This window comes from Denticeps clupeoides, chromosome 16, assembly GCF_900700375.1.
Source record: "Denticeps clupeoides chromosome 16, fDenClu1.1, whole genome shotgun sequence".
NCBI classification, from domain to species: Eukaryota; Metazoa; Chordata; class Actinopteri; order Clupeiformes; family Denticipitidae; genus Denticeps; species Denticeps clupeoides.
The window spans coordinates 7351909-7377268 of NC_041722.1; the positions used below are offsets into that span (position 1 = coordinate 7351909).

At 42.7% G+C, this 25360-nt stretch overlaps 2 protein-coding genes across 3 annotated transcripts in view; both read left to right on the top strand.

Moving 5' to 3' along the window:
- Window positions 1-7464, top strand: part of LOC114766244 (dual specificity protein phosphatase 8-like) — a 34097-nt gene extending 26633 nt beyond the window's left edge. For both annotated transcript variants that reach the window (XM_028956916.1, XM_028956917.1), the window contains exons 4-7: window positions 3694-3860; window positions 4272-4431; window positions 4664-4787; window positions 5116-7464. In XM_028956916.1, the coding sequence (XP_028812749.1) occupies window positions 3694-3860; window positions 4272-4431; window positions 4664-4787; window positions 5116-6280 (1616 nt within the window). In that variant the 3' untranslated portion in view covers window positions 6281-7464. The remainder of the gene's footprint in view (window positions 1-3693; window positions 3861-4271; window positions 4432-4663; window positions 4788-5115) is intronic.
- A 5159-nt stretch (window positions 7465-12623) lies between these two features.
- The window catches only part of LOC114766240 (MOB kinase activator 2-like), a 31407-nt gene continuing 18670 nt past the window's right edge, over window positions 12624-25360 (top strand). Inside the window, exon 1 of the mRNA XM_028956910.1 lies at window positions 12624-12976. Within this exon, the coding sequence (XP_028812743.1) occupies window positions 12960-12976 (17 nt within the window). The 5' untranslated portion in view covers window positions 12624-12959. The remainder of the gene's footprint in view (window positions 12977-25360) is intronic.

A 25360-nucleotide genomic window follows, 5' to 3' on the forward strand; every position in this document is an offset into this window, starting at 1 on the left:
TGGATGGCCTGCGTCCCTCTACTGTCACACGCTGCTGAAGAAGATGAGGTCTAATGGGGCGATTTAATGTGGGGGTGGTGCTGGGTGTATGTGTTTCTTATTAACCCCCAAAACAGAACCCCATTTCCCACCAGCCAATAGGAGGTAGTGGAGGAAGCCAAGGCACTATGTTCCTATGTTCCTATGTTCCTACTATAGACTTTAAGGAGGCCACACCACTCTATACCTTTCTTGACTAGACCTCTAGTAACAGGATTTAATTCATTCAAAATGCGTACGGAAGAAACTACATTTTACAATGACAAGAAATTACAATTACAAATGTTCACACACAAATGCCAAGTTAGGTTAAGTTTAATATGAATAAGATAAATAAAACCTCCCCCTTTTTTTTTCTTTATATGAACATGCATTAAACACATGACCATCTAACCACGTTACTTTATATGAACTCTCATAGACCACGGAAATATCTGCCAGTGTGCACAAGCATATATACTCCCAGATTGTGTCACCTTCATGCTACGTATTGCGAATTAATTAGGCGTTATTGAAAATGTGTGAATCGTGTACATGTAGTGCGTTGTTGTGAGTTCATGAGTAACATATCAGTGCAAATGGTCGGGCCACATATTAGTGTGAGTGCACGAGTGACGTATCAGGAAGTTTTAAAGAAATACAGAGCACTGTGTCACAGAGCCGTCTTTTCCTGTAGTTATGAAAATGTCAGGTGGGACGTCTGAGCTCCTACTTGCTGTGCTACTCGGAGTGAACCAGGAGGAGAGGGCTGGGGAAGTTCAGCACCCTTATAACGGGAGTGCACGCCTCTTTTTTTAAATAAATAAATGTGTGTGGCCTATTTTTTGTGATGTGACACCATAAGAAAAAACACTACGCCACCAGCTCAAACGGCAGTCAAACGGCAGCCGCGGGAGGAGTTTTCAGGTTTTTTTCTTCTGAGAAGTTTGATGATTTTGTATTGTTGACGTTAATCCTGTGGTAGTAAAGCAGAAATACAGGAAACTCAGGAGCATATTTATGATGTCATCACAGAAAGAAAAAAAAAAGCTAAACAAACATTTATACTTTTTATTTGATTATTTATTCATTAGTCAGAATCATGCTGGAAGAGGTCAGGAGGTGGCATCATTCACCCACAACACCTTGCTCTATTCAGAAAAACACAAGACTGCTATTGTTTTAGGTCATGTCTTTTTTGGCGCCATGTTAAGGACAGTAGTGCTGAAAGTATTGGTATTCAAAAGCATTATCTTTATTAATATCGTTATCAGTAAAAGCCTAAAGATGCCCACCCTTGCTCATAAAGCATCAAGGCTGAAAGGTGTGAGGCCTTTCGTCAGTGTGGCTGTGCATACAGGACTGCAGGGGATAACAGGACATCTACAGGACATCTAGCTAGCACACACATGCAAACATTATAGTCAAATGCACCTAAGCGTACATCTACACAAACAGTGTACTTTAGCACAATTAAGAGACCACACCAACATTTTCTTTTTCATTTATTTCCTAAATAGTTGTTTATAGCTTGTTTAACAAAACTTTTATTCAAATTGCTTTTTGCTGACAATTATGAAAATGTAACTCATTATTTAACTCATAAGGTTTATTGGTGTTAAAATTCTACAATTAATGGACATGGAATGGCTGCAGTTTGTTTCCTATCCTCCTTTCCATACTCTTGGTTTCATGGCTGTCAGGATTTCCCAGCAAGCCCTGCAACCTGCCCTTTAACCTGTGCTGTCAGCACTGTGGAATGACTCCAACCAGGCTTGATCCTCTCCCTTGCACCTCTTGCGAACTGGATTAGGGTGGCCAGTTGTCACGGTAATGGCCCTGGCATGGACTGTGAGGGCACCAATGATGTCACGTTGGTCAATTCAGTCCCATGGATGCTTATGCCAGGTGTTGTATGGGGGAAGGGTTTCTGTAGTTAAAGCCTCTATTGACATGATTGAATTGTGTTTTTGTGTGCTGGAGCGTGTTGGTGAGTGGAGTCGTGTTCTGTGGGGGCCTGTGATTGGATGAGGGCTGGAACTCGGCTGGCCCTCCACCCCTTCTCCAGAAAAAGCCGTCGGCCCAGATACGTCCTGCTGGCCGACCCACCCCAGCGCTGAGAGGTGATGTCATCCCATTTGGCAGTTGCTGTTAATAGCTGGAAACAGACGTGCTTTCAGTGAGGGCTTAAAGGGACAGTACTTCTGACAGTTTCTTCCTTGTGCCAGACTTGTTGTCCATGCCGTGCACGCAGTTTGTTAGAAGGGCAGGCATGAACAGTGCAGCACCCCGCCTGCCAAAGACTCTCTCAGCTGGTTAAGCCACTCTGCCTCAAACACCGCTGGGTGCAAAGTCAGAGCTGCTTATATCAGAGTGTGTTTGTGTGTGTGTGTGTGTGTGTGTGTGCGTGTCATGCAGAATCAGTGAGCTAATGCCGAAATGAGTTTACCCGACAAGACCCTGCAAGAGATATTGCTAACACATGGGATCAAAAATCCCGAGCAGACGATGAAGAGGAATGTGTGTGTATCCTTCATACAACATGCATACAGTCGTATGAAACGACTCTGGGCTGGAAACAGTGGACTGGTGCTCAGGTACGTTGTCCCCCCCTCTCCACTGTTGCCTCTGATGTCACGCTGTCAGCATGGTGCAGGAGAAGGGTGAGCACTAATCCAGGCAAACGTCGGCATGCCAGACACCCGCCTTACTTGGAAGTGTGTTCGAATTTGTAAAGCCGATTGGAGAATAGATTTTAAAACTGATCTCTGTAGTTCTGGCCTTCTACTGAGACAGCCTGAATCAGATGAGGTCATGTTGTTTTTATTTCCTCTCCTAAATTAGGGAATTGCACAATTGGTTTGGGAGCCGTTCTGGTGTTGGGTCCGCATTAGGGCTTGGTTAATTTGATGCTATTTTTGTGTCTTGAAGTAATTCCTGGCTCAGTGTGCAGAAAACCAGGGGTTTAGAATGAGTTCTGCTGAAAATAAAATGGATCATTTAAGCGAAATGAAGTTTGCACGGTAGTGTGTGTATGTGTGTGTGTGTGTCCACACCTGTGGCCTTTCTCCCCCTTTTGAGATGGAGAAATGTCATCATGCAGGAAAGGGCAGTCAAGTCAGAGACACACAAGGACACCAGATCCGCTTCTCTCTTAAAGGGCCAGCGATCGATTTCCCTCCACTTTCATTTCACTTGCTCCCTTGTGCATGTAAGCATTTTTTTTAGATTGTGTTATTCAAAGTGAGGTAAAGTGCTATGTGATTATAGATTTCTCATAAGTTTGCTTCCAAACTGGTTGTTTTAATCTGGGTGAAAGGCCAGGGACAACTCCGTCTGTCAGGCCTGCTAATGTCGTTTGTGCTGGACAGAGAAGACAGGATGTTCCCCACTCAGAAGAGGCCCAGTTCATAACTCTGGGGAGTCATGCCAGGGGGCTCAGGAACCCCAACACTCCACTTGTCCTCTGTTGAGCGCACTTATGCTATTTGTCCATGGGCTTAATTTTAAAGTTACAATGGTTGCACTTTGCAAGTGAAAACAGTAGCCCGTGTACCGCACTGTACACATTTTGGATCACATTAAGTCTGATTATGAGTTACAAATATCCATTGACTATCCTTTCTTATTAAGCCATTCTATGTTGACTAACTGACTCTTTTCTTTGCTTCTCAGGTGGCTTCGCAGCCTTTTCCTCCTGCTTTCCAGGTCTATGTGAGAGTAAACAGAACAGCATTCTTCCCATGAGTCTCTCCCAACCCTGCCTACCTGTAGCCAATGTGGGCCCAACCCGTATCCTTCCCCACCTCTACTTGGGCTCCCAAAGAGACGTGCTTAACAAGGTAACTTCCATAGAGTTCAAATCCATTACCCCAACCTATTAACCAGAAGTGAGGTGAAATTTCCAGATAAGCATGCTCAAGAATTCCTAGCAGTTGGCACACTCTTTACCTTTCGTAATCACACGATGAGGCATGTTGTCTCCACCTTTGCAGTCTGTGGTATGGCCAGGTTGGAGAGGAAGGTAAATTCTTTAAAAACAATAAACTGCATTCCCGGAGTTCTTTCCTTGTTGTTTTGGTTGTCCATTCTTTCATTATCTCTCTCTCTCTCTCTTTACAAAAAGGTTTTTATCATTACATACCATCGTTTCCAGTAACACACGCATGTTTTTTTTTTCATGTCTGTAATGAAAAATGACAAATTTGCATCATTCAAAAGTCCTCACAAAAGTGCATCTTGTGTTCCTCCAGGACATGATGGTGCAGAATGGCATCACCTACGTGCTGAATGCCAGCAACACCTGCCCCAAGCCCGACTTCATCAGTGACAGTCACTTCATGCGCATTCCTGTCAACGACAACTACTGTGAGAAACTGCTGCCCTGGCTCGACAAAACCAATGACTTCATAGGTATGCAGCCTCCCGCTTAACCACACGGCTATTACATCTAGCTGACATGCTGCGTGTGGCGCGTGTGTGCGTCCTGCTAAACACCTAGATGGGTGGTCTGCTGACGGTGGGCTTGTGAGGCAGGATGTGGCTTTTTTCTTCTTCTTTTTTTTCGTACTCAGTGATTTTTTTTGTGCCTCGCTGGCACCTCAGTCTTGCGTGCCGTGACTTGTTTTCCCTCCATTCTCCACAGACAAAGCCAAGGTGTCCAATTGTAGAGTCATCGTTCACTGTCTGGCTGGCATTTCTCGCTCGGCCACTATCGCAATTGCATACATTATGAAGACCATGGGACTGTCCTCAGATGATGCCTACAGGTAGGAGAGTTTCCAGGAAATGGTTTTGTTGGCCAGTTTCTTCACAGACAAAATCCAGAAAATCTCATTTTTTAGTTTCTCAACAAGAATGATCTCATTATGTGGGGAGATCATTTTTCTGAATTCTATTTCCTTTTTTCTTGCTTGAAAGAAATATAACTCAGGTTCTAGATAAAGCAATAAAGAATAATAAAATCACTTTCCAAAAGAGTTTATATTTTTTTTCACAATTGTTGATCAAAAAAAAAAATAGTTTGAAACATATGGACAGATTTTACATGGACAAATACTTTGCATGACACAATTATACTTTTTTCCTTTGAAAAAGGTTCGTAAAGGACCGGAGGCCATCCATCTCTCCTAACTTTAACTTTCTGGGCCAGCTGCTAGAGTTTGAAAAAGGCCTCAAGGTCCTGAAGGCGTTGACCTGCCAACCCATGAAGGCTTTGATGGAGAGGAAGGATGAAGAGCAGGAACCCAGAGCAGAAGAGATCCTGCATCAGGATCCCAGTACCAAGAGCGGACATTCAGACAGTCGAGATCCAGAACCTAAACAGCCCTCCCCCAGTTCACTCCAGCTGGGTCTGAATGGACTTCACCTGTCTGCTGAGCGCATTCTGGACAACAACCGCCTCAAGCGTTCCTTTTCTCTAGACATCAAGTCTGCCTACTCCCCTGGCAACTGCCCGAGTGCCCCACCGACCAAGCTGGCACTCACGCCCGCCGACTCAGATGACGTGCCCAAACTCTGCAAGCTGGACGGCCCTGGCAGTGCCGGCAATGCATGCCAGGCATCGCCATCTCTGGAAAGCCCACCATCACTCCATGGAGAGGAGGAGTGGCGGGTTCGACAGCGAAGGAAAGGCAGGTCAAGTGCCAGTGGAAGGAGCTGTGTCAATAGTAGCCAGGGTGAGAGTGCAGGTCATCCACCATCTTCCCTCCCTCTGACCCTCAGTCTCGGCTGTCCCAGCCCTGGTCCACAGGGCTCCAGTCTGAAAGGTAATGGTTGTCAGAAAGCTTCAATATTGCTCAACCTTCCTCTGGGATCTGGTGCCGCCTGGACCCAGCACAGGGATCCAGGCCAGGCCACCACTCCCGGCACCCCCACTGGAGAGTGTCCATGGAACTCAAGTGGATATTTACTGGGACCTACTAGTTGTGGCAGGGATGAAGAAACGAGCTCCAGAAGTTTGTTATGTTTAGGTAGCAGTTCAAAGTATTTATCATTTGTCTCCAGTGGACACACTGGCTCATGCAAAGAGGTCCAACTGAGGCCAAAGAAACCTCTGGAGGGCAAGGACCTGAAGGAAAGCTGGTATGAAGATGCCCCCCTTCCAGGTGGCAGTCAAACAGACAAACAGTTCAACCGTCGCAGCTGCCAGATGGAGTTTGAGGAAAGCATCTCTGAGAGAGCATCATCACGAGAGGACTTGGGCAAACTTGGAAAACAGTCAAGCTTCTCTGGAAGTATGGAGATTATTGAGGTGTCCTGACATGCCCAGCGTCTACAGTGTGGTTGCTTATTTATTACAGATCAATTTTGGGTTGGGTGTGTTTTGGGAAGAAGCTCCAGAGCTGAGCCTGGGCTAAAAGCAAAGGGCCCAGTTGCCTCGACAAACGAGAAAAGACAATGCGAGCTGGACTTCAAAAGATGTTTCTTCCAACAAGGACAAATGAACAGACAACTCCCTCAGAGAGGGTTATGACTGAATCTGAACTGCAGTATAAAAAAGTGCCATATTGAAGCACCAAAGCTACAGACTTGTCCTTTATATAGCATGTTACACCATTGTCCTTTATGAATGAAGGATCCTCTGTTTCCCAGCATGTCATCGCAAATTAAATGGAATGCAGAGGCCTTTTTTGTGGATCTCCATAGCATTTGGACAAGTTTTCCCTTTGGACATAAAGTCTGGTTTTCACAGTGTTAACAATTATATGCACTGCAGAGTGTTAGTGTGTGCTTCTGGTGGGATGAGCCGCTTGAATAAACTACTGTAACCCCTACTCCAAATGTACACTGAGCATGCTCAGAGTGGCTGGCTACCAACAGACAGGCAGGCTGTGTCCAGACAGCACGAAGCACTATATATACAAAAAAATATATACCAACACACAAATGTACAGAATTGTACTGCAATTTCAGTTGATATGTTATCCTGTTCATGTTTTAATTTATCTAATCTGTTTCATTCTGGTAATGATAAATAATATTTGTTACAAAAAAAAGTTTCTGTTAAATATATGGTATTTATCAAATGCAAGCAGCAATAGATGCACAGCAATACAAATCTGGTGGGTAGGGGGTCTACAATGGACTGCCACTGGGAAGTGGAGATGTTTTATTGGGATGAGGGCCTGGTCATCGGATCGTACAGGAACTAGATGTACATGGCACAAATGTGAATGATATGCTCGTTTTGTCATGATTAATCTGTTTTTTCCCTCTCTGGCTTTCCTTATGGGGGATGCCTGGGATATGTCTTTTGCTGCTTGACAACCACAAACAGTTTTATAGAACAGACAAGAAGTGTGTTTGTGCATGTGTGTATACACAGACACCCACACACACACACACCTTGATCTGCTTAATGCAAAAATACCTCAGGTTCTATTCAATTGCTTTTCCTTTATCTGCCCCTGTACCTTGTTTTGTGAAAATGAAAATTAGAAACAAGTTGTATGTCCCTTGTGTTTTTCTCTGTAACAAACACACACGCAGAAGCATAACCTAAAACGGTTCTTCGGTGCACTGGGTAATTAATTACACACCCATCTCAAATTTCAATTCCACTTCAATTCACAGTTTTATTAAACAATTCTGCACACAGATTTATGGCTCAGAAAATACACGTGTCTAATGCACAGGGTACGGTAGCACGTGATGTAACAATACATTCACAACTGCGTCCATTTGGACTGCACAATATCTCTCCTGCATGTAAATATGACACAACACTGTCTAATTGGCAATGTCTGGCCAAGTGATAATAAACAATGAAGGATTTATTGTCAACTCACAAGTACTTATTAAGAACTGCTGCACTAATAATAATAACGATAACAAGAAAAGTTATTCTCATTCCATGCACTTCTACATGTCTCTTCTGAGTGGTAAGTACCTCTAATGGCTGATCTGACACCAGCTTCCCCAACAGGAAATGTTTATTAGAAAATAAACACCAGGTTCGAAACATCCTTGCAGTAGGATACGAGGGGATATGGGTGGGAAATAGGAAAATAACCTCTCTGGTGATGTCATGTGTTCTCAGAGGTCCTCTCCCTCGGGGAGTGAGTGCTGGCAGCACATGACGGGGGAATGTCTGTGTAATCGCTTTCGTAATGCTGTGCTGTCTTTCGAGGTATTTTAGGCCTTACTGGTCACATAGAAAGTTATGGCTACAGTGACATTTTCTGAACTAATTTACTGAGAATGCGGTAACAGTGTCTTCAATGACCTCTTTCCCAAAACCATGGGAAAACACAAACACAGCACATGTTTTATACACTGCTGAGGAACTAGTAAGATAAAAGTCAAATCTGATGTTGCCATCTTTGGGTCTCTCCAAACCCTGCACTCATCTGCAAATTTACCACCATGAAATAAAAGCTACATGTGAACGGGTGTGAATTAGACCACCACAGTTAAGTGTGGCTAATGTGTCCACTATAGCAATCAACATCCAAATCTAAATGTGTATGGCTACGCCACATCACATCTGTTTGTGAAAAAGCGTCCTGATGTGTCCCATTTGACCATTGGCATCGTATCAGACCAATGATGAAAGACTTTCCTTGTGTGTGTATTATGTATATTTCATGTTTAATTCACTCAGTTATGGCACATTTGTGGTGCATGTTGATATATACATTAATCTGTGAACTAGGTATGTGCTTGTGGATGTCCGTGGCTTATTGAACTAATGAACGACTTTGTATCTGTGCGTTAGGCTCAGAATGTGTTCCTGGAAACAGGACGTTGGCAGGTCAGACAGAAGTACAGAAAGGCTCAGCAACACGCAAGGTGTCCTGGATGATAAGGATCTACTTGTCTCTCCAAATCCTACTTAACCTAGCAGCATCTTATAGGATCTTCTTACAGAGCTGGTGGCGTTTTATACGTGTGTGTGTGTGTGTGTGTATCACTCACAAAACAGTCGATATAAAACCATCTGGCAAACCCTGCTGCTCTCAGGTCTGTCTGATAGTGCTTGACTGACTGAATGAGATCTATGAACACTCATTTTCTATCACATGGCAAATTCCCTGTTTAAATTGCAATTAAGAGGGAGAAGCAACAGTGGGAGTGTGAAAGGCATTACTCACCCAGCATCTGGCAGAGAGCTCGCCGACACCCAGGCAGCAGCACCCAAGGATACAGAAATGTTCGCTGATGACACCCAAGCACACACACACACACACACACACACACAAGGCAAAACTGAGCACACTCACACTTTTACTGTCCATGCAGACCAATAAAAGATGTTCTGCAGCAATTAAGGCTGAGCTTAAATTGGATCCTGCATTAATGATCAATTATTATACATTTATCAATAAGAAGTAATTAGTCAACCCAGCCACTGATGATATTTCTCGGTGCTGGTCCCAAGAAAGCTGTGGCGACCCCTAACTGGAGCAGCCAAAAAAGGGAGAAGAAGAACTATGTAGTCAAGAACCGTCTTATATGTAACACGATGCAGCGTATACGTCACATGTTTTGTGAATGAAACTTCATGACTGTGCCTATGTGTACAACTGTACAAAATTATATCTCATGTTGATAAAGATAACTCAAACATGCCATTTTTAAATCTAAAAGGAAGATTATGGTACCATTATGGTTTTTGATGGCACCTCATCTCCAACCTAAATAAAACATGTCAACGTCAAGGACTAAATGTTGCTGCCTAATATGTCCCACCATTAATATTCTCTTCACTTGTTAGTGGTCAGTTCTTTTTCAGCTTATAAATTAAATGTTGTCTCAGACTGACTTGTCCTCTGGAGACAAAGTTTGCTGGACACAACGCAGCACTTTTATGCACAAGCATTTTTTTACATTTACATTTATGGCCCTTATCCAGAGCGACTTACAATCAGTAGTTACAGGGACAGCCCCCCCCGGAGCAACTTAGGGTTAAGTGTCTTGCTCAGGGACACAATGGTACTAAGTGGGGTTTGAACCTGGGTCTTCTGGTTCATAGGCGAGTGTGTTACCCGCTAGGCTACTACCACAAGCACAGGGTGGGTGGTGCAGTGTGTGTTGATTGTTGCCAGACGTGGTTGTGTTGCGCGATTGCTTGGCACCGCACTAACTGTTGGACTTCTGGTGGTCGCTTCCATCTTTCTCTCTCTCCTCACTCTCTGGCGCGAGTGACTAACGCGGCCTTTAAAATAAGCACATCTCTTCCCTTTTTTCCTTTCTCGTTGCCGTTTGTCCTCGCATAACCCTGTCCCTGTCCCCTGCAGCTCTAAGGCTTTAGCGTTTTTCCTTCATCGCCGTCCTCTCCAGCTTCTGTCTCGTTCTCTCTTTGCCGGATCAGGTCTGCTTCTCCACGCTTTCGCTCAGGTCAGCCACCTTGTCTGCCGCGGTCTCGGGCAGGATGTGAAATCGAGCTCGTTGCAGCGGCGTCACTTCACCGGCGTGTGAGAGAGACGCCCCTCAGAACGCTTTATCAGTCATCGCTTCCTTTCGTTCTCCTGACTTTGGGTGTACTTTTAGCAACTGTGCATGACTGTAAGCCGAGTGCTGAGTGTGGGGCTGACCTGCTGACGCCTGTCTTGCAAAAAAAAATCGGATTCTGGGCCTCGCGGAGAGAATGCATTACCTAGGCAAGATGTCTATTAGTGCCTCTCCAGTAACATCGGATCTGCCGAGTCGTGGCTTCATAAAGGTCACCTCCGCTGAAAATAAGCACTAAAGAATTACAATGCCGCAAACGTCTTCAGCTCTGCGGTTCACGTTCCTTGATAGGTGAGAGAGGCATTCGTCCAGCGTGCTGTGCACCACTGGACGTAGAGCGAACCTAGACTAAATAAGTTGCATCCTCTTTGCCATTTAAACCATCCCAGCATCATTATGCAAAGACTATTAATTATTCGTTGTATTGATATGACTCAAGCAACCGTTCTGTGTTCATTTTCTCTTTCATTTGTAATGATTAATTGCTTTATCCATAACACGTCCATTGCTAACCAACGGAATCTTGCTGTGTTTGGAGAGGCTTTCCTTTCACAACCTATTTTCTCCCACTCGTTTCAGAGATAACACTTGAATTATTTATGATGGAGAAATGCAAGCTGACTCTTTAATGATGCCTCATGACCTCATGCCTAACTAATATTTGTGATTAATAAGTGATGTGGAAAAACTAGCTCCTCTGTAGTTTTTGACCTCCTCACAAGACCTTTGCACCAGAATGTCTGCCATACACAAAAACAATATGCAGCATGTGACTCTGCACACGCTAATCAACGTCATCGCCACCCTTTTAATGGTTTCACGGTGACATCTGTCACAAAGCAGACCACAGGAGACAATGGTGTGACAAACGTGTGAGATTATGTTAGGATATCCAAAAGTATAAAATAATTAAAAAATATTAAATGTATTTGTATATGATCTATAGAAGCATTTTGCTAAATGTACAGAAATTAAATTTTTATTTTTGTTGCTTATGACAATCTGGACTTCATGATTTTAAGAGTTCAAATTCCCTGAAAAAGGGGGGAAAAAAACCTACATTATCATACCTTCCATGAATGTCTTGTCTTGATAAAATGTGATGAGCTTAAAGTTGGGGACGCGTGGAAAAAAGTATATAACTCTGTATATTCCAGAATCTATTCAGATTCTAAAACTCGTGAGCCCTGTTCCTAAGTCGACCCAGCTTGAAGTGCTGAATGGGAACAAGAGCTTGAGTGGATGTGAAATGGCGACGTCATGGCAGTGAATGGGCCGATCAATAAGAGCCTTGGTATCGGTGACAGGAAGGCTCCTATGAAATGACCTTGCCCGCCCGCCACTCTCTCACAACAAACAGTAAAACATTTGTGGAAGTCTTTTTTTCTATTCTTTTTTCTTTTTGGCCCAACTTGTGCACTTAATTTTTTTAAATAAAGGTAAAGTAAAGTTAAGCACTTTTAAAAACTAAAACAAAATGAGTTTTTTTGTTATGATTTAGTGTCACGCAACAGGTTCGTAAAACATGATGAAAGTTTTGAAATTTCGTTGAAAGGTTAACAGCGCCCTCTGGCGCTTTTATCCAATTTACAACATTTAATATTAATAGTAGATTTATAACCAATGAAATGCAATATCTTAAAACATGGTTCCAGTATTGTGTTTATTGGAGATAATGTAAAAAAAAAGGTTTAAAGTCAGCACTATCACTTCAGCAAGCGTTTGTAAATTTGTAGCAATGAATTTAGTGACGGAGGTGTATAGTGGTTCGTTATACTTACATTTTTACATTTACAGCATTTATCAGACGCCCTTATTTAGAGTGACTTACAATCAGTAGTTACAGGGACAGTCCCCCCTGGAGACACCCGGGGTTAAGTGCTCTTGCTCGGGGACACAATGGTAGTAAGTGGGATTTGAACCTGGTGCGCTACGACCCGTTTTCTGTTAACTGTGTAACTCTTGTAGATCATTAATAATATGCCATATTTTTTAATTCACCATTATGAACTTGTATAGTTAACAATTCAAATGTGTAAATGTGGCCAGTCTTGCCAGGTCACCGCGACCAGGCGAACAGTGAACTACATTTCCCAGCGACCTTTGCGCAAGCGAGCACATCCTGGTGAATGAGAGAGATGGTCGGACTTGTGTTTACTTCCGGATTTCCTGTATGTGGCAGAGCCTGTCTCAGCTGCGGCAGCGTTAGCGGCTCGTCAGCCTGCCGGGGGCTTCATTGCCGATAACACCGAGGCTCGTGGCTCGTCCCCGCGTCGTCCTGCGCGTCGCGCCCTCCTGGAGTGGCTGCCCTCCGCTTCATCCGATCTCAAAGTCAGTGGTGCCCTTCCTGCCAGCGCTGAGCGGCCGTCCCGCCGGTCCCGCCGCCGGAGATCCGCGAGGACACCTGCAGCCCCGGGAACCTGAAGGTGACAGGCAGACCAGCTGCAGACCCGGGAGTTGGGGTTGGATAGACCCGCTCCACCATTATGGACTGGTTAATGGGGTGAGTAGTGTGATCAGTTACTGGTGCGGACGCCAGGCACGTTACATGACTGCTTTATTACGTGATTGTAAGCAATAAAATATACAGGCGCGCCGAATGACCCTCAAAACGCTCCAATCCGAACTCCGTTATAGTCGACAAGAGAGCAGGAACGAGCTCTCTCTGTATTAGACCGCTCTGATCGATTAGTCGGACACGTGCGTGAATTGAATGGTCCGGTGCAAGCAGCACAGTCATAAGAGAACTGAAAGTTTGAGCTTACAGCAGCTGCACACAATACACACAGCCGGCAGTGTGTGTGTGTGTGTGTGTGTGTGTGTGTTGGTTCACTGAAATGATTCATCAGGAAGTGATGTCTGTGACCGCAGCAACTGAAACCTTTAGATGATGAGGACCTTCTACAGCCCGGCTAATGTTGCTATATATACTGTACATACACCGTATACAGGTCACGTGTTTTTGCTACAAATAAGCTTTTTGCACCATTACTTATTGTGACCCGAACTCTGCACCATGCAGTGTATTATACTTGGTTGTCGGTGATGTTGGCCCAGCGGGGTAAGGCAACACACCAAGGGTGGTGGTTAAATGCAGAGGACTCGTTTCGTTTGTGTGCACCGTGTGCTGTGCTGCAGTGTTTCACAGTGACAATCACTTCACTTTCACTTTTTGTATGTGTGCTCAGTATATTTCTGCCAGCCTAATTCACGCAGCGACCAAATCCGGAAGTTGAAAGTCGTCGGTGGGTGTGGTTGGCTCATGTGCAGATGAGAGAGGTCCCGCTTTTGGTTGCATTCTGCACAACTCAGTGTGACTGGAGCTGAGGGTGTTCGCTAAAATATAATAGAGTTTTGATTTTCCTTCGTTGTCACTCCATATTTTTGCTGATGTAATCCATACACTGTTATGGATCCACTGTTACCTTTGAAAAGTGATTATTGAGCTGCAGTGCAGCAGAAGTGGGAGATTCTGCCACGCAGATGAAAAAGGATCACACGCAGCCATTAGTAAGAAAAAAAAAACAGATAGCCGCTTATACTCTGCATCTTTATTCTGTGTGAAACTGCTGTGTGAGTAACAGTAGGCAGTAGTCATTGCAGTGTTTGTTAAGGGTGGATCAATAAAAAACTTGTATGCATAATTGATTGATTAAATAATGTTTGTTTTACCATAATGCAACACTAGATGTATATTGTATGTGCACAACATTATTGCATGCAACATATCACAGTTTTACCGATTTCAGACATTGCCAACATGCCAGGGGAGTTATATTGTCGTATCAATATTTTCTATCTCGATATTTTGCATGGTGATACAGTATCGATACAGGAACATTCACACACACATATATACGCAGTTACAGTTGCATATACAGTGTGACGCTTGATGCTTTAAGACACGGCTCTATATATTGGTATTCTGGTTGCCTGCTTGCCTGCAGCTGATGTTAAGTTTAGGCAGCACACCAGCCAACCACAGTCAGGGCTGAAAGGCGCGTGTTCCGCTTACGTTTTTTTCTTTTTCGGCTGTGAAATGCACCTGAAAGAAGTACGCTTTCACTGGTCTGTGGAAACTGTTTTTTTTTTTTTACTTCACTGTTACTCGAGCTGTGACAGTAGCTTGTATCCTGGCCTCCACCCGGACAGTCACATGCACACAGGAGCCCAGAAGTGGAATGCAAACCAACGGCAGCGTGAACCAGCTCGGCCTGCTCACTAGCTGGGTTCCTTACAGATCTCAAGACAGGATGCTTCACAGTGTGTGTGTGTGTGTGTGTGTGTGTGTGTGTGTGTGGGGGGGGGGGGGGGTGCAGACAGTCCGATCCTTATCTTGCCTTGTCTGTCTGAGGGCTGTTCTCATAGTCATATTTATTGCATTGCAGTTTAGACTGCTGTGCTATACCTGGATTTCTTCATGATTCATCCCCGTGCTGCTCACAGAGTGAAGTGCTAAAGTTTGGAGTTTGCTGGCCACCTTTAGCTCTGGTTTGCCCTCGTATTGGCCCTTTGGAATGTTCTGTGGCATGTACACAGCAGCACCGAGCAACAGAATGTGCGCCATGCCCAAATATGCCATCACTGCAGAGACCCGGGCAGGCTGGGTACTGGCGGAGCGAAAGGCCTGCTTTGTTTCACCTTGTTTAACCTCTGACACCGCGCAGCTTTTTTTAGGGTGAGCAAGCGGTGCTTGTGCCCTAGTGTTGGAGTGACTCTGCTTTCTCGTCTCTCCCAGTGGACGTGACTGAATGAGGCAGAAAGAGATAAGTCAGCAGGTTACTGGTAATTATGTTTTCTACGTCTGCTGGTGGTCGCCTCTTGTGTCCAGCAGGCCACAAGGTATTATTTTTTTGGATGATGATGATGATGGTGGTCTGTGATTTTTATAATATGGATGTAATAGATTTCAGTCAGATCTCCCCCACATGTTAGGTGATCCAGGTGAATCCTGGTTGAGGACCAGGCTACCTCTTCCGTAGCGGACCGCCTTCAGCTGCTGCAGACACTGCACTAACACCGACAGGAATCTTAATAACCACAAATGCCTACGTTTATTTCAGCTGCAAATAGTGTGATTATTGATGCATTACATATTAAATAGGTGCATTTAAAAAAATCTAGTTATTATGTGAAGGGGGGGGCAACACAGGTGACTTGGAATCCGCTGCAAAAGCTCTTTCATTTCAGAGCCGGGATGAGCGCTAACAGCAAAAATCCTCAAAAGATGGCAGGCTTCAATTTTTATTAATGCAGCTGTGATGGACAGGGGACTCCCCCCCCCCCCCCCCCCCCACCTGTTCTGGATTTAATTCACACGAGCCTGATCATAAGAACATGATCCTATTCTGGGTGTAATGTTAGGAGCTGCCTGTCTCTCGTTTTGCACATGGGTGGTGTGAAGCTTTTGTGGGCGCCACTGATGAATAGTTAACGATAGACATCTCTGACGCATGGATCAGCAGGTCTAAACCTGCTGGATTTTGACTTTTGACGTGCATGTGGTTTCAAGACTCTGTTTCTTATGTGCTGATTCCTGTTAAAAGCGGCATCTGTGATTTTGTAATATTTAAGCAGTTATCTACATCCACGGTGCCCTAGTTGAATCATAAAAAAAAAAAATAATAAAATTGTTTAGTACCTACCCAGTCCAATCTCAGCAGGCACGGTTCTGGGCCCAGCCCGGCTAATTCCTTCTTCCGAGACTACCTTCGTAAACTATTCATCAGTGGCATCCACACACCTTCATGCTCCTAACATTTCAACCATTTCAGGATCCGATTGTCGTGATCAGGTCATGGCAGTAATTTGTTAAAATGAATCGTATAATTGATGCATCACCAAATTGCATCGATGCAGTGCAGAACATAATCGATTATATCGTAATGACATTGCTTGGTGATTTTCTGATCTTTCTCTGAGTGTCCAGATATCTACAACATGACATTATCATCTTACTGGAAGTTGAGAAAAACATGCCGTTTTTTTTGCCACTGAGCCCCACAATGAGGGCAGCACGTTCGGTCTGAAACTCACCTGAGGCATCTGAACCAGCCGTTTTTCTGGCCTTTGTGATGTCAGGGAAGTGTGGACTGAACACAGACCAAAAAAAGCATCCACACAGAGTACAAGACCTTAACTCTTGTGTTTGGAAACATCATTGTGACCATGTAGCCGTCGTGATTCATCGATAGCGAGGCACTGATAATCGCAATCGAATCGTGAGACCAGTAAAGGTTCAAACCTCTAGCAGTAATATTGTGGAGGGATCCACAGAAATGAGGACAAAATGATGAGGGGGGGTGTTCCCATTGTAATTGTGTTAATGGGGTTAACCTTTTTATGTTTCCTTTAGGGAGGGTAACTGCTGGAATTTAGTTTGCACATTAGGAAAACATGAGGCTAAATTTATCTTGTGCACAATTAGTAAATTGTAACTTTTGGGGGATGTTTACTCAATAGGTTTATTTCTAACTCAGTTTGTTGTGCTGAACATCGTAAAACAGACGGCGCAAACGACTGGATGTGAGACCAACCTCTCCAGCTGTCACAATACTGTCATCAAAATCCATACCAATCTTTTCCGTACAGTTCGTAGAGACCATCCTTATTCAGAATTGAATTTAAACAAAGTAGTCATGCTTTGGTTGGTTAATATTAGGTTTTTCAGCTACTAGAACGTAATACTAGCTAGCATAAATTTTGTGGGTCCTTTATAGAACCATGATCACCTTTATACTCATTGTATGTTAACAGTCCAATAAGTACTGAGTCTTCGCATCTCTGCAAACCCCCACTTACCTAACTTGGATCTGTATACAACATAACAAGAAAGTAGCTTTCTAATCACATTATTCAATCTAACTTTACCATTTCAGCTGCGTAGCTGAGAAGAAAGTGAAATATTTTAATCATTTGATGAAATAGGGACAGTTTCCTGCTCATGGAAACAATGGTAGTAAGTGGGGTTTGAACCTGTGACTTTGTGGCCTTCTGGTTCATTGATGAGTGTCTTACCTGCTAGACTGCTACCAACCAAGCGTATGTATGAGTTTGGTACCAGGACCTGATAATCAGCAACTGTAAACTGTCTTGGGTGGTAAAAGCAGCAGTTGGCGGGTTGGTGGACATATATAATATAGCAGTACCATCAAGAACAATAACCAGCCTCACTCACTTTCCTCAGGCACCATAAGACAATAGGGCAATAAATCTACTGACACATATTTCCGTTTTATTTCCCTAGTATGTGTGTTACAGGGTCCGTTTGTATTGTGAGACGAAAATAAATGTACATACTTGTCTGCATTAGAGAAATCTTCTCTTCTTTTGTTAAACAGGCTGACAGGATGTGCATGTGGTTTATCAGGTTCCTCAGACGAATGTTGTAGTGGAAGTCGAACATGTGGAAGTCGCCCTGGATAAATGGAAATGTCGCGTGAATGTCGGAACATCTATACCACACACAACAGTATGCACTGTATGCTACAGTGTAATATAATCCTGATGACCTGGTCAGCAGTCAGCTAAGGATGTATACGTTCATCCAGAAGGTAACGAATGGAGTTTGAAATCAGTGAAATGTTGCAGAAAAAGGTGCGGAAGTGGCCTTGTGTCCTGCTCTGTCGTGTCTAATGATCTTTTCCAGTGTGGGGTGGAGGGATGGGCTTTTCATACTTAAGACGTGCTCTGACATGAGCCGTTCCTCCCAAGGCTCTTAATAATGCGACATTGATTCTGGTGAAGTCTCTGCCCTCCACCAAGCCCTGGTCTGTTTTTACAAAATGATGACACAATTACTAGCAGATTAATGAAGAACGGATCATCTAGAGTGTTTATGTGGAATTATCAGTGAGAATTATTTATTTTTGTGTGTGTGTGGGACGGAGAGCCAGTCAGTTTAGGATTTAATATTGCAGTAAAAGAAGTGGCAAATTGGAACCGGCCTTTCCATGCCTTGACTACACTGTCTTATCACAGCAGCGATGCAGTTGACGTGTGGGGCTGAACGTTGCCCGTAATTGGATTTACAGAATTGAATGTCGCGCTGCTCGCCTACTGGTCAGAGGTCAGCCCAGCATGTCTGGCCAGACTGATCACGTTGCTCTGAGACCTGTATATGGAGACAGACGTTAATATTTGTGCTTTGGTTCTCACTGTAGCACTCGAACACTCACGCTGACCTTTACTGTTAATACAGACCTATAAGTGAGATCAACGGTCCAGCCTTTGGGTCAAACATGTATGTGACACTTTTTCTGATCTACGTGCTTTAATTCCCTCAGGCCTGAGTGACTCACTGTAAACCCAAGTTAAATCTTAATTTAAGAAAGTAGTGATTGCTTTTCACTGCTCACTAAGGGTGATGGTTAAAAGCAGAGGATAACCACCCCAAACACGCCTCCAAGTTGACCAAAGTCTTTCTAAAGAAACTGAGGGTGAAGGTGCTAGACTGTCCAAGCCTGTCTCAAGCAAGTGGAAGAGGATTCCAGAGGCAAGTTCTAGTGAACTCCACACTCAGGAGAATTAAGGCAGTGCTGGAAAATAATGGTGGCGACACAAAATATTCACACTATGGCCACAGTCTGGACATTTTTACTTGTACTCACTTTTATTGCCAGCAGTTTAGACATAATTTTGAGGGAACAGTAAATTTACACTGTTATTCAAGTTGTACTTTACCTTGTATCAAAGTGTCACATCTTCAGGTCAGGGCTGATCATCACTGTTGCCCCAGCTCACTGAGGGTGTTTAAAACTACGGATGTAAGTTCTGTGAACAGCTCATCTGAAATTTAGCCTTAGCCTAATGAATTTTTTTTCTACGGGAAAGTCATGCAGCATTCTATAGAAAAACTAACCGTAGTCCTGATGCGTTCCCCTGAACTGTGCTGCTAAACTGTAGACAGGAGGGGTATAACATGCAGTTGATTACTGTAGATGTTTGTTAAAGATGGATTGAAAGTGCGTTCATTTGTTTGCACTGGAGTAGAAGCTGGGCTAGAAGTTTTATATATATATATATATATATATATATATATATATACACATACACACACACACACACACACACACACACACACACACACACACACACACACACACACACATTTACGGCATTTATCAGACACCCTTGTCCAGAGTGCCTGGGACAGTCCCCCCCTGGAGACAATCAGGGTCTTGCTCAGGGTCTTCAGGTTCATAGGCGAGTGTGTTACCCACTAAGCTAATATTAAATGTCACGTGCAGGATGACTTCTGTTAGAGGTTTTGAGTGTTGGTTTCTTTTAATTTTTAAGTAATTACCCAGCCCCCTAGGTGTATGTGTGATTTGATCAGCAAATGACGCGAGACCAGATAATGTATCAAATCATTTATTCATAAAACATTTAGATATGCATCAAAGACAATGGAACAGTGACAAATCTCAAAATAACCTGAACAGGAGTCCTGAATTGAAAAGAAAGACGCAGGAAAAGGTAAGTGAAGAAAATGGGGGTGTGAGAAGGTGAATGCTTGAGGCAGGTGCCCGTTGACATTTTGGGGTCAGCATACATGGAATGCCATGAAAAGAAGCATGATCTTTATGAAACATGAAATGCAATGCAGTTATTAGAAAGCTGTGTGGATGTAAACATAAAACACCTTCGCACACCAATCTGTTAATCCACAAGACGTGGTTGTCAGAAGACAGATACTGTCTTTAAAGGATCACATTATAGTGTCAAGTACTAATGGGTTTTAACTGGGTTTTTAACTTCAACTGTTTGTTTTTTTTTCCACTTTGTCAACAGAAGTTGAAATTAATTTCAAACCCCATAAGCCGGTACGAGCAGGGCAAACACGGCACTAAACTCTGAAATCCACAGTTTTCTACAGCGTGTGTGCCTGAATAACGATTGGCCGCGCCCAGCTAAGTGGCACTCCGTTAACCACGCCTTTTTGCGTGAACCCTGAGGCAAGAACGGCACTTTCACTGAACGTTGTGTTTGGTCTGAAACTGTCTTGAGACCGAGAGTCATGCTCACCAATCAGATGTGTCCCAAATTAAGGCGACGCCCCATAACAGGCATGTGCAATAATACATCTCATGATTGGATTTTGTGAGTAATTATGTGAATTACATTAAAATACTTAAGTTCAGTTAAGCCTACCCCTTTTATTGTAGACAAAATATTAGAGCGGATAAATACCAATCAGGGTCCTACTTACAATAGAGCCACGTACTGGATTAATTCATGTACACGCCTTTTTGTGAAGGGGATTGTGGGAAATGCATCCATGAAATATATTGCAGTCTACTAATCAGCTAAATAGAATTTAACCGACTTCACAATGCTACTTATATAATACAAGTTATTTACAATGTATTTATATTAGGGCTGCAACTAACGATTATTTTAACAATCGATTAATCTGTCGATTCTTTTTTTGATTAATCGGATAAAAAATAAACAGAAAAGCATTCATTTCCAACCCTTTATTCAAAATCAGAACCAACATTTTTAGAAAGTGCACAAACATTTTGCTCCTTGAGCTGTTATAATAATAATAAAAAAATAATAAAAATGGACTAACACACAAAGCATACACATGTATGCTTTACATCTGCGAAATATAGACTTTTTTTTTTAATAAAGTGCCACCTGAGCTGCCAGAACAATAAATTATTTATAAAAAAAATAAAGAACAATACAAATCAGAAAATTTAACAGGATTTATTTGAATGTCAGAACTTGTTCTCTACACTACAGATGCACACATACACACACACACTCTATCTCTCTCTCAAGCTCACTTGAAGCTTATTCATTAAATTATTACCATCAATGTATTAAGTGCAAGGTTAATTTATACACCACATTTAAACACATCTTAAGATGACCAAGTGCTATAAAATAACTTTAAAATTAAATTAAAAAGTACAACACACACAAATATATTTGTCAATAATAACCTATATGGGACAAAGCACAGAATATAAAATGCAAAAAATGCTTTTCTAAACTTTTCCTGTTTTCAGTCCAAATATCTAAAAAATCTTAAATCAAGATACATTTACTAGACACATGAAATAGCATAAGAAATTATCTTGTTTTCTGAAAAAACATCTCAAAATTAAGTGATTGCTTAAAACAAGCAAAATTATCTGCCAGTGGGGTAAGAAAACTAATCTTAATTTTCTCATGGAATTTTTCTTGTCTAGTATTCTTGATTTAAGATTTTTTAGATATTTGGACTGGAAACGAGACAAATTTTCAAGGTAAAAAAGTTTTTTTTGCAGTGTAGCTATACATGACAACAGATTGAAAAATGAATGGTCCAAAAACTGCTAGTGAATAAAAACATGTCTTTAGTCTTTTAACGCAAAGTAACTATAGCACACCTGCTTTACTACTGCTATTAACGCGCTAACGCTAACTTGGCATGCTTGTCAAGCTGGATAACGGTTAAACACCAGCACCAGGGACATTATGTTCCTCACTTCAAAATGGAACAAAAGTAGGATTCTGTAGTGACTTCCCTTGCTGCTGAGCTCCCTTCTTCCTCCTCATCTAACACGCGTTTCAGGTGCAGGATCATTGCCGTGGTGCTGCCGTGCCGTGCCATGTCGCTTTTGCATATTTTCGCACAGATTTCTCTGCCTCCGCCATGTATCTGTCCTCTACCTCCGCTCGTTTTTTTTATTTTTGCTCCGCGCTGTCTATGAGGCGCCAAACTCTGCTAGCATCTGTGTGTGTGATATAGTTTTTTTTTTTTTTTTAATAAAAAAATGTCTCCGCGTCACGCGACACAACTAATCGATTAGGAACTCTTTTAGTAATCGATTCAATCGATTCGTTGTTGCAGCCCTAATGTATATTATTAGATTATTCTAAACAGTCTTTTGGTATTTTAATGAATGAATTATGGTTATGGTTCACATATTATATTATGAAAAGGTAAAATAGCTATGAAATGGTGCGCATCATTTCTGAGGGAGGCTTTGTGCAAAATTCTGAGCTGTTTTTTTTTTTTTTTTTTATGGGGTTTTAATTCTGAGTGGTTGAGTTTTGCACAGAGTATGCTTGTTAATGGACGCCGTTCACACTACTCTTGACATCATTGACGTCTTTGTTGAGTTATGTAATCGTAGACAGCTGTGTGATGCACTTTGCCTAATGCATCTGTAATCCGTCCACGTGCTTTACTGCCACCTACGTGTGGGGTGATGTCTGGTGCATCTTGAGATTAACCAGTGGAGCAGCCCAGACTGTGCTTTTAACCATCGCCTGAACAGCTTCCTGTTTAAGCAGATCTGTGTCTGTCTGTGTTTGTCTTTTGAGTCTTGATTAGATATGGCAAAACACATACAGACATTTAAATTCTCAGATATCCAGGTCTCTGCAGACAAGCACTTCAGATAGCTGATTATCTGAATGAGCTCCCCAATCCTATGGATAACTGCATAACACAGTCTCTCCAAGAGTTTGCTATTCAATCATATTTCTGTGATAATGCAATATTGTTACATCAACAAAACCTTTCTCCAAATATGCATGCACGCATATACACCTAAAAGATAGAATCTGAATGTATTAATAATAAATGTGGAATTAGATTAAAGTCTGCATTAGATGAAAGTTAACGCTTGTAGGTCAGAGCTATGATATACATATGTTACTTTTTCTTATTATATGTAAGTTTACCTACATACATATTTTGGTTTGTAATTTTTTTTTTTTCAGATATGCACTGTATGATTTACAGGTCCACTGGTTTGATCTGTTTTGGTAAATTTGGTAAATTGTTAAACTACATACCCTGAATGGGGTGGTGCCACTGGTCCTGACAGCGCTGATCAGTGGCAGTATGGCTTACCCATCAAGCATGAAATTAGATCAGGGTCAGCAGTGGGGTCACCCTGTCAGGATGCAGAAGCCCCAATGCACCCCGCTGTGTCAACACTGGCCATGATGTTTGCATCATGCATATTGTGATTGACCCAGCCTACTGCACTGCCTCAGTAAGGGTCAAAACAACCACAGGGGTCCAGAAGCTTTTAGGTTATCAGTGGTGAAGTTTGCATGATAAATATGCAACCATCTATATATCCATTATAGAGGCAGTGGTGGCCTAGCGGTTAAGGAAGCGGCCCCGTAATCAGAAGGTTGCCGGTTCGAATCCCGATCCGCCAAGGTACCACTGAGGTGCCACTGAGCAAAGCACCGTCCCCACACACTGCTCCCCGGGCGCCGGTCATGGCTGCCCACTGCTCACTCAGGGTGATGGGTTAAATGCAGAGGACAAATTTCACTGTGTGCACCGTGTGCTGTGCTGCTGTGTATCACATGTGACAATCACTTCACACAAAAAAAAAAAAAAAATTTTACAAAACCACTTTATCCCAGTCAAGTTCACTGTCATGTGAAAAGTTTATGCCACCAAACACTGGAAAACCTGGAGATCATTTAAATGATTGTTTTTAACAATAGGGAGGATTTTCAGACTTCCGTGCAGAGCCTTCAGCATGTGCCTTCCAGCCGGGCCACTAGATGGCCCCAGATCGCTGCACCATTTCATCAAAAGGGGCTCAGAGACATACTGACCTGGCCTGTTGATTGTGTTGCTACAGTTGCTTTGACTGTTATAAAAGGTCGGTGAATTAAGAAAAGGGTAATAAAATAAATCTGTGAAGATTCTCAGTCATCAAGGTGAATTTGTCTGAAAGTTGAGTCATGGCAACTGGACCTTCTTTAATGTAGAGACGTTTCATTCTGCATCCACAGAACTTTGTCAATCTGATAAGAGGTAATAAAATAAGAGTGATTGACACAATAGCAGAAATAAATACTGACCTATTTTAATGAGATGGTCTTTTGTCATACTTGGTGCAGTTTTCATTATTAACCCCCACATGGACTGACTGGATTGGTTTATTACTAACTACCTTTGTTTGTTGTAAATGTTGGATCTAAATCTAAGGTATTTTGCTGTGATATTATTATAGATTTTAGCAATTGATTTATTGACTGATCAATAACAAATTGCAGAACTAGTTGCATGAGTGTGGATGACCCGGCTGTGTTACTCCATCTGCACAATCTATATTAGTGCTGCAGCGTTGCAGGGACACCTGGGGGGAAGCGGCTACCGATGGCAATCCTGCTAAAATGCGGATTAATCCCGAACAGCCCTGTTCGTTGTTTGCTGTGCAGGAATAGTCATTCATTGCTGTTTAAAATGATCCTGTTCTATACAGAAGGTCACCAATAACATAATCAGGTTTGAGGGTTACAGTACACTGTAACAAGATGTCTTTAGTACGATGACGAATCACCCACCCATATCTTGTAATTAATCTCTCATAGGTGGAGTGGCGGTTTCCTCACCAGCTCACAAACATGCACGCAGACAGGAAGGAGGGGAGTTTTTATGTCTTGTAAAGCAGTTAAAAATCTAGCATACATTCACATTCTCCTGCTGAACAGGCACAGTCTATATTAGGACATCAATCTACATAGTGCAGAACTGAACAGCACTATACACTATACAATACATATCTCAGTACCTTGAAATTACCTTTGAAAAATGTAACAATCCTTGCACTTCCGGGTCCTCCGATTCCCTGTTTGCCAGTCTGGAGTCTTGTGCTCCTGGTTACCTGTCTGTGTGCATCTGTGATTTAACAGTGTAAATGTATCCTTTTGTGTCCTGGTTGTCATTTGTCATTTTACCTGTGTTTTTTACCCTCCTTGCTGCCACACGTTCCTGACACAAATTTTAAAGTACTCTGAACTCTTTAAAATACTTCTTTTCCAATGAATGTATCTGAAATTGCATGGGCTTGAGGTGTGCGGATTCGCGTCTCTGTGCTGTTATTCCAGTAAAGAAGCGCATGTGCTGGGA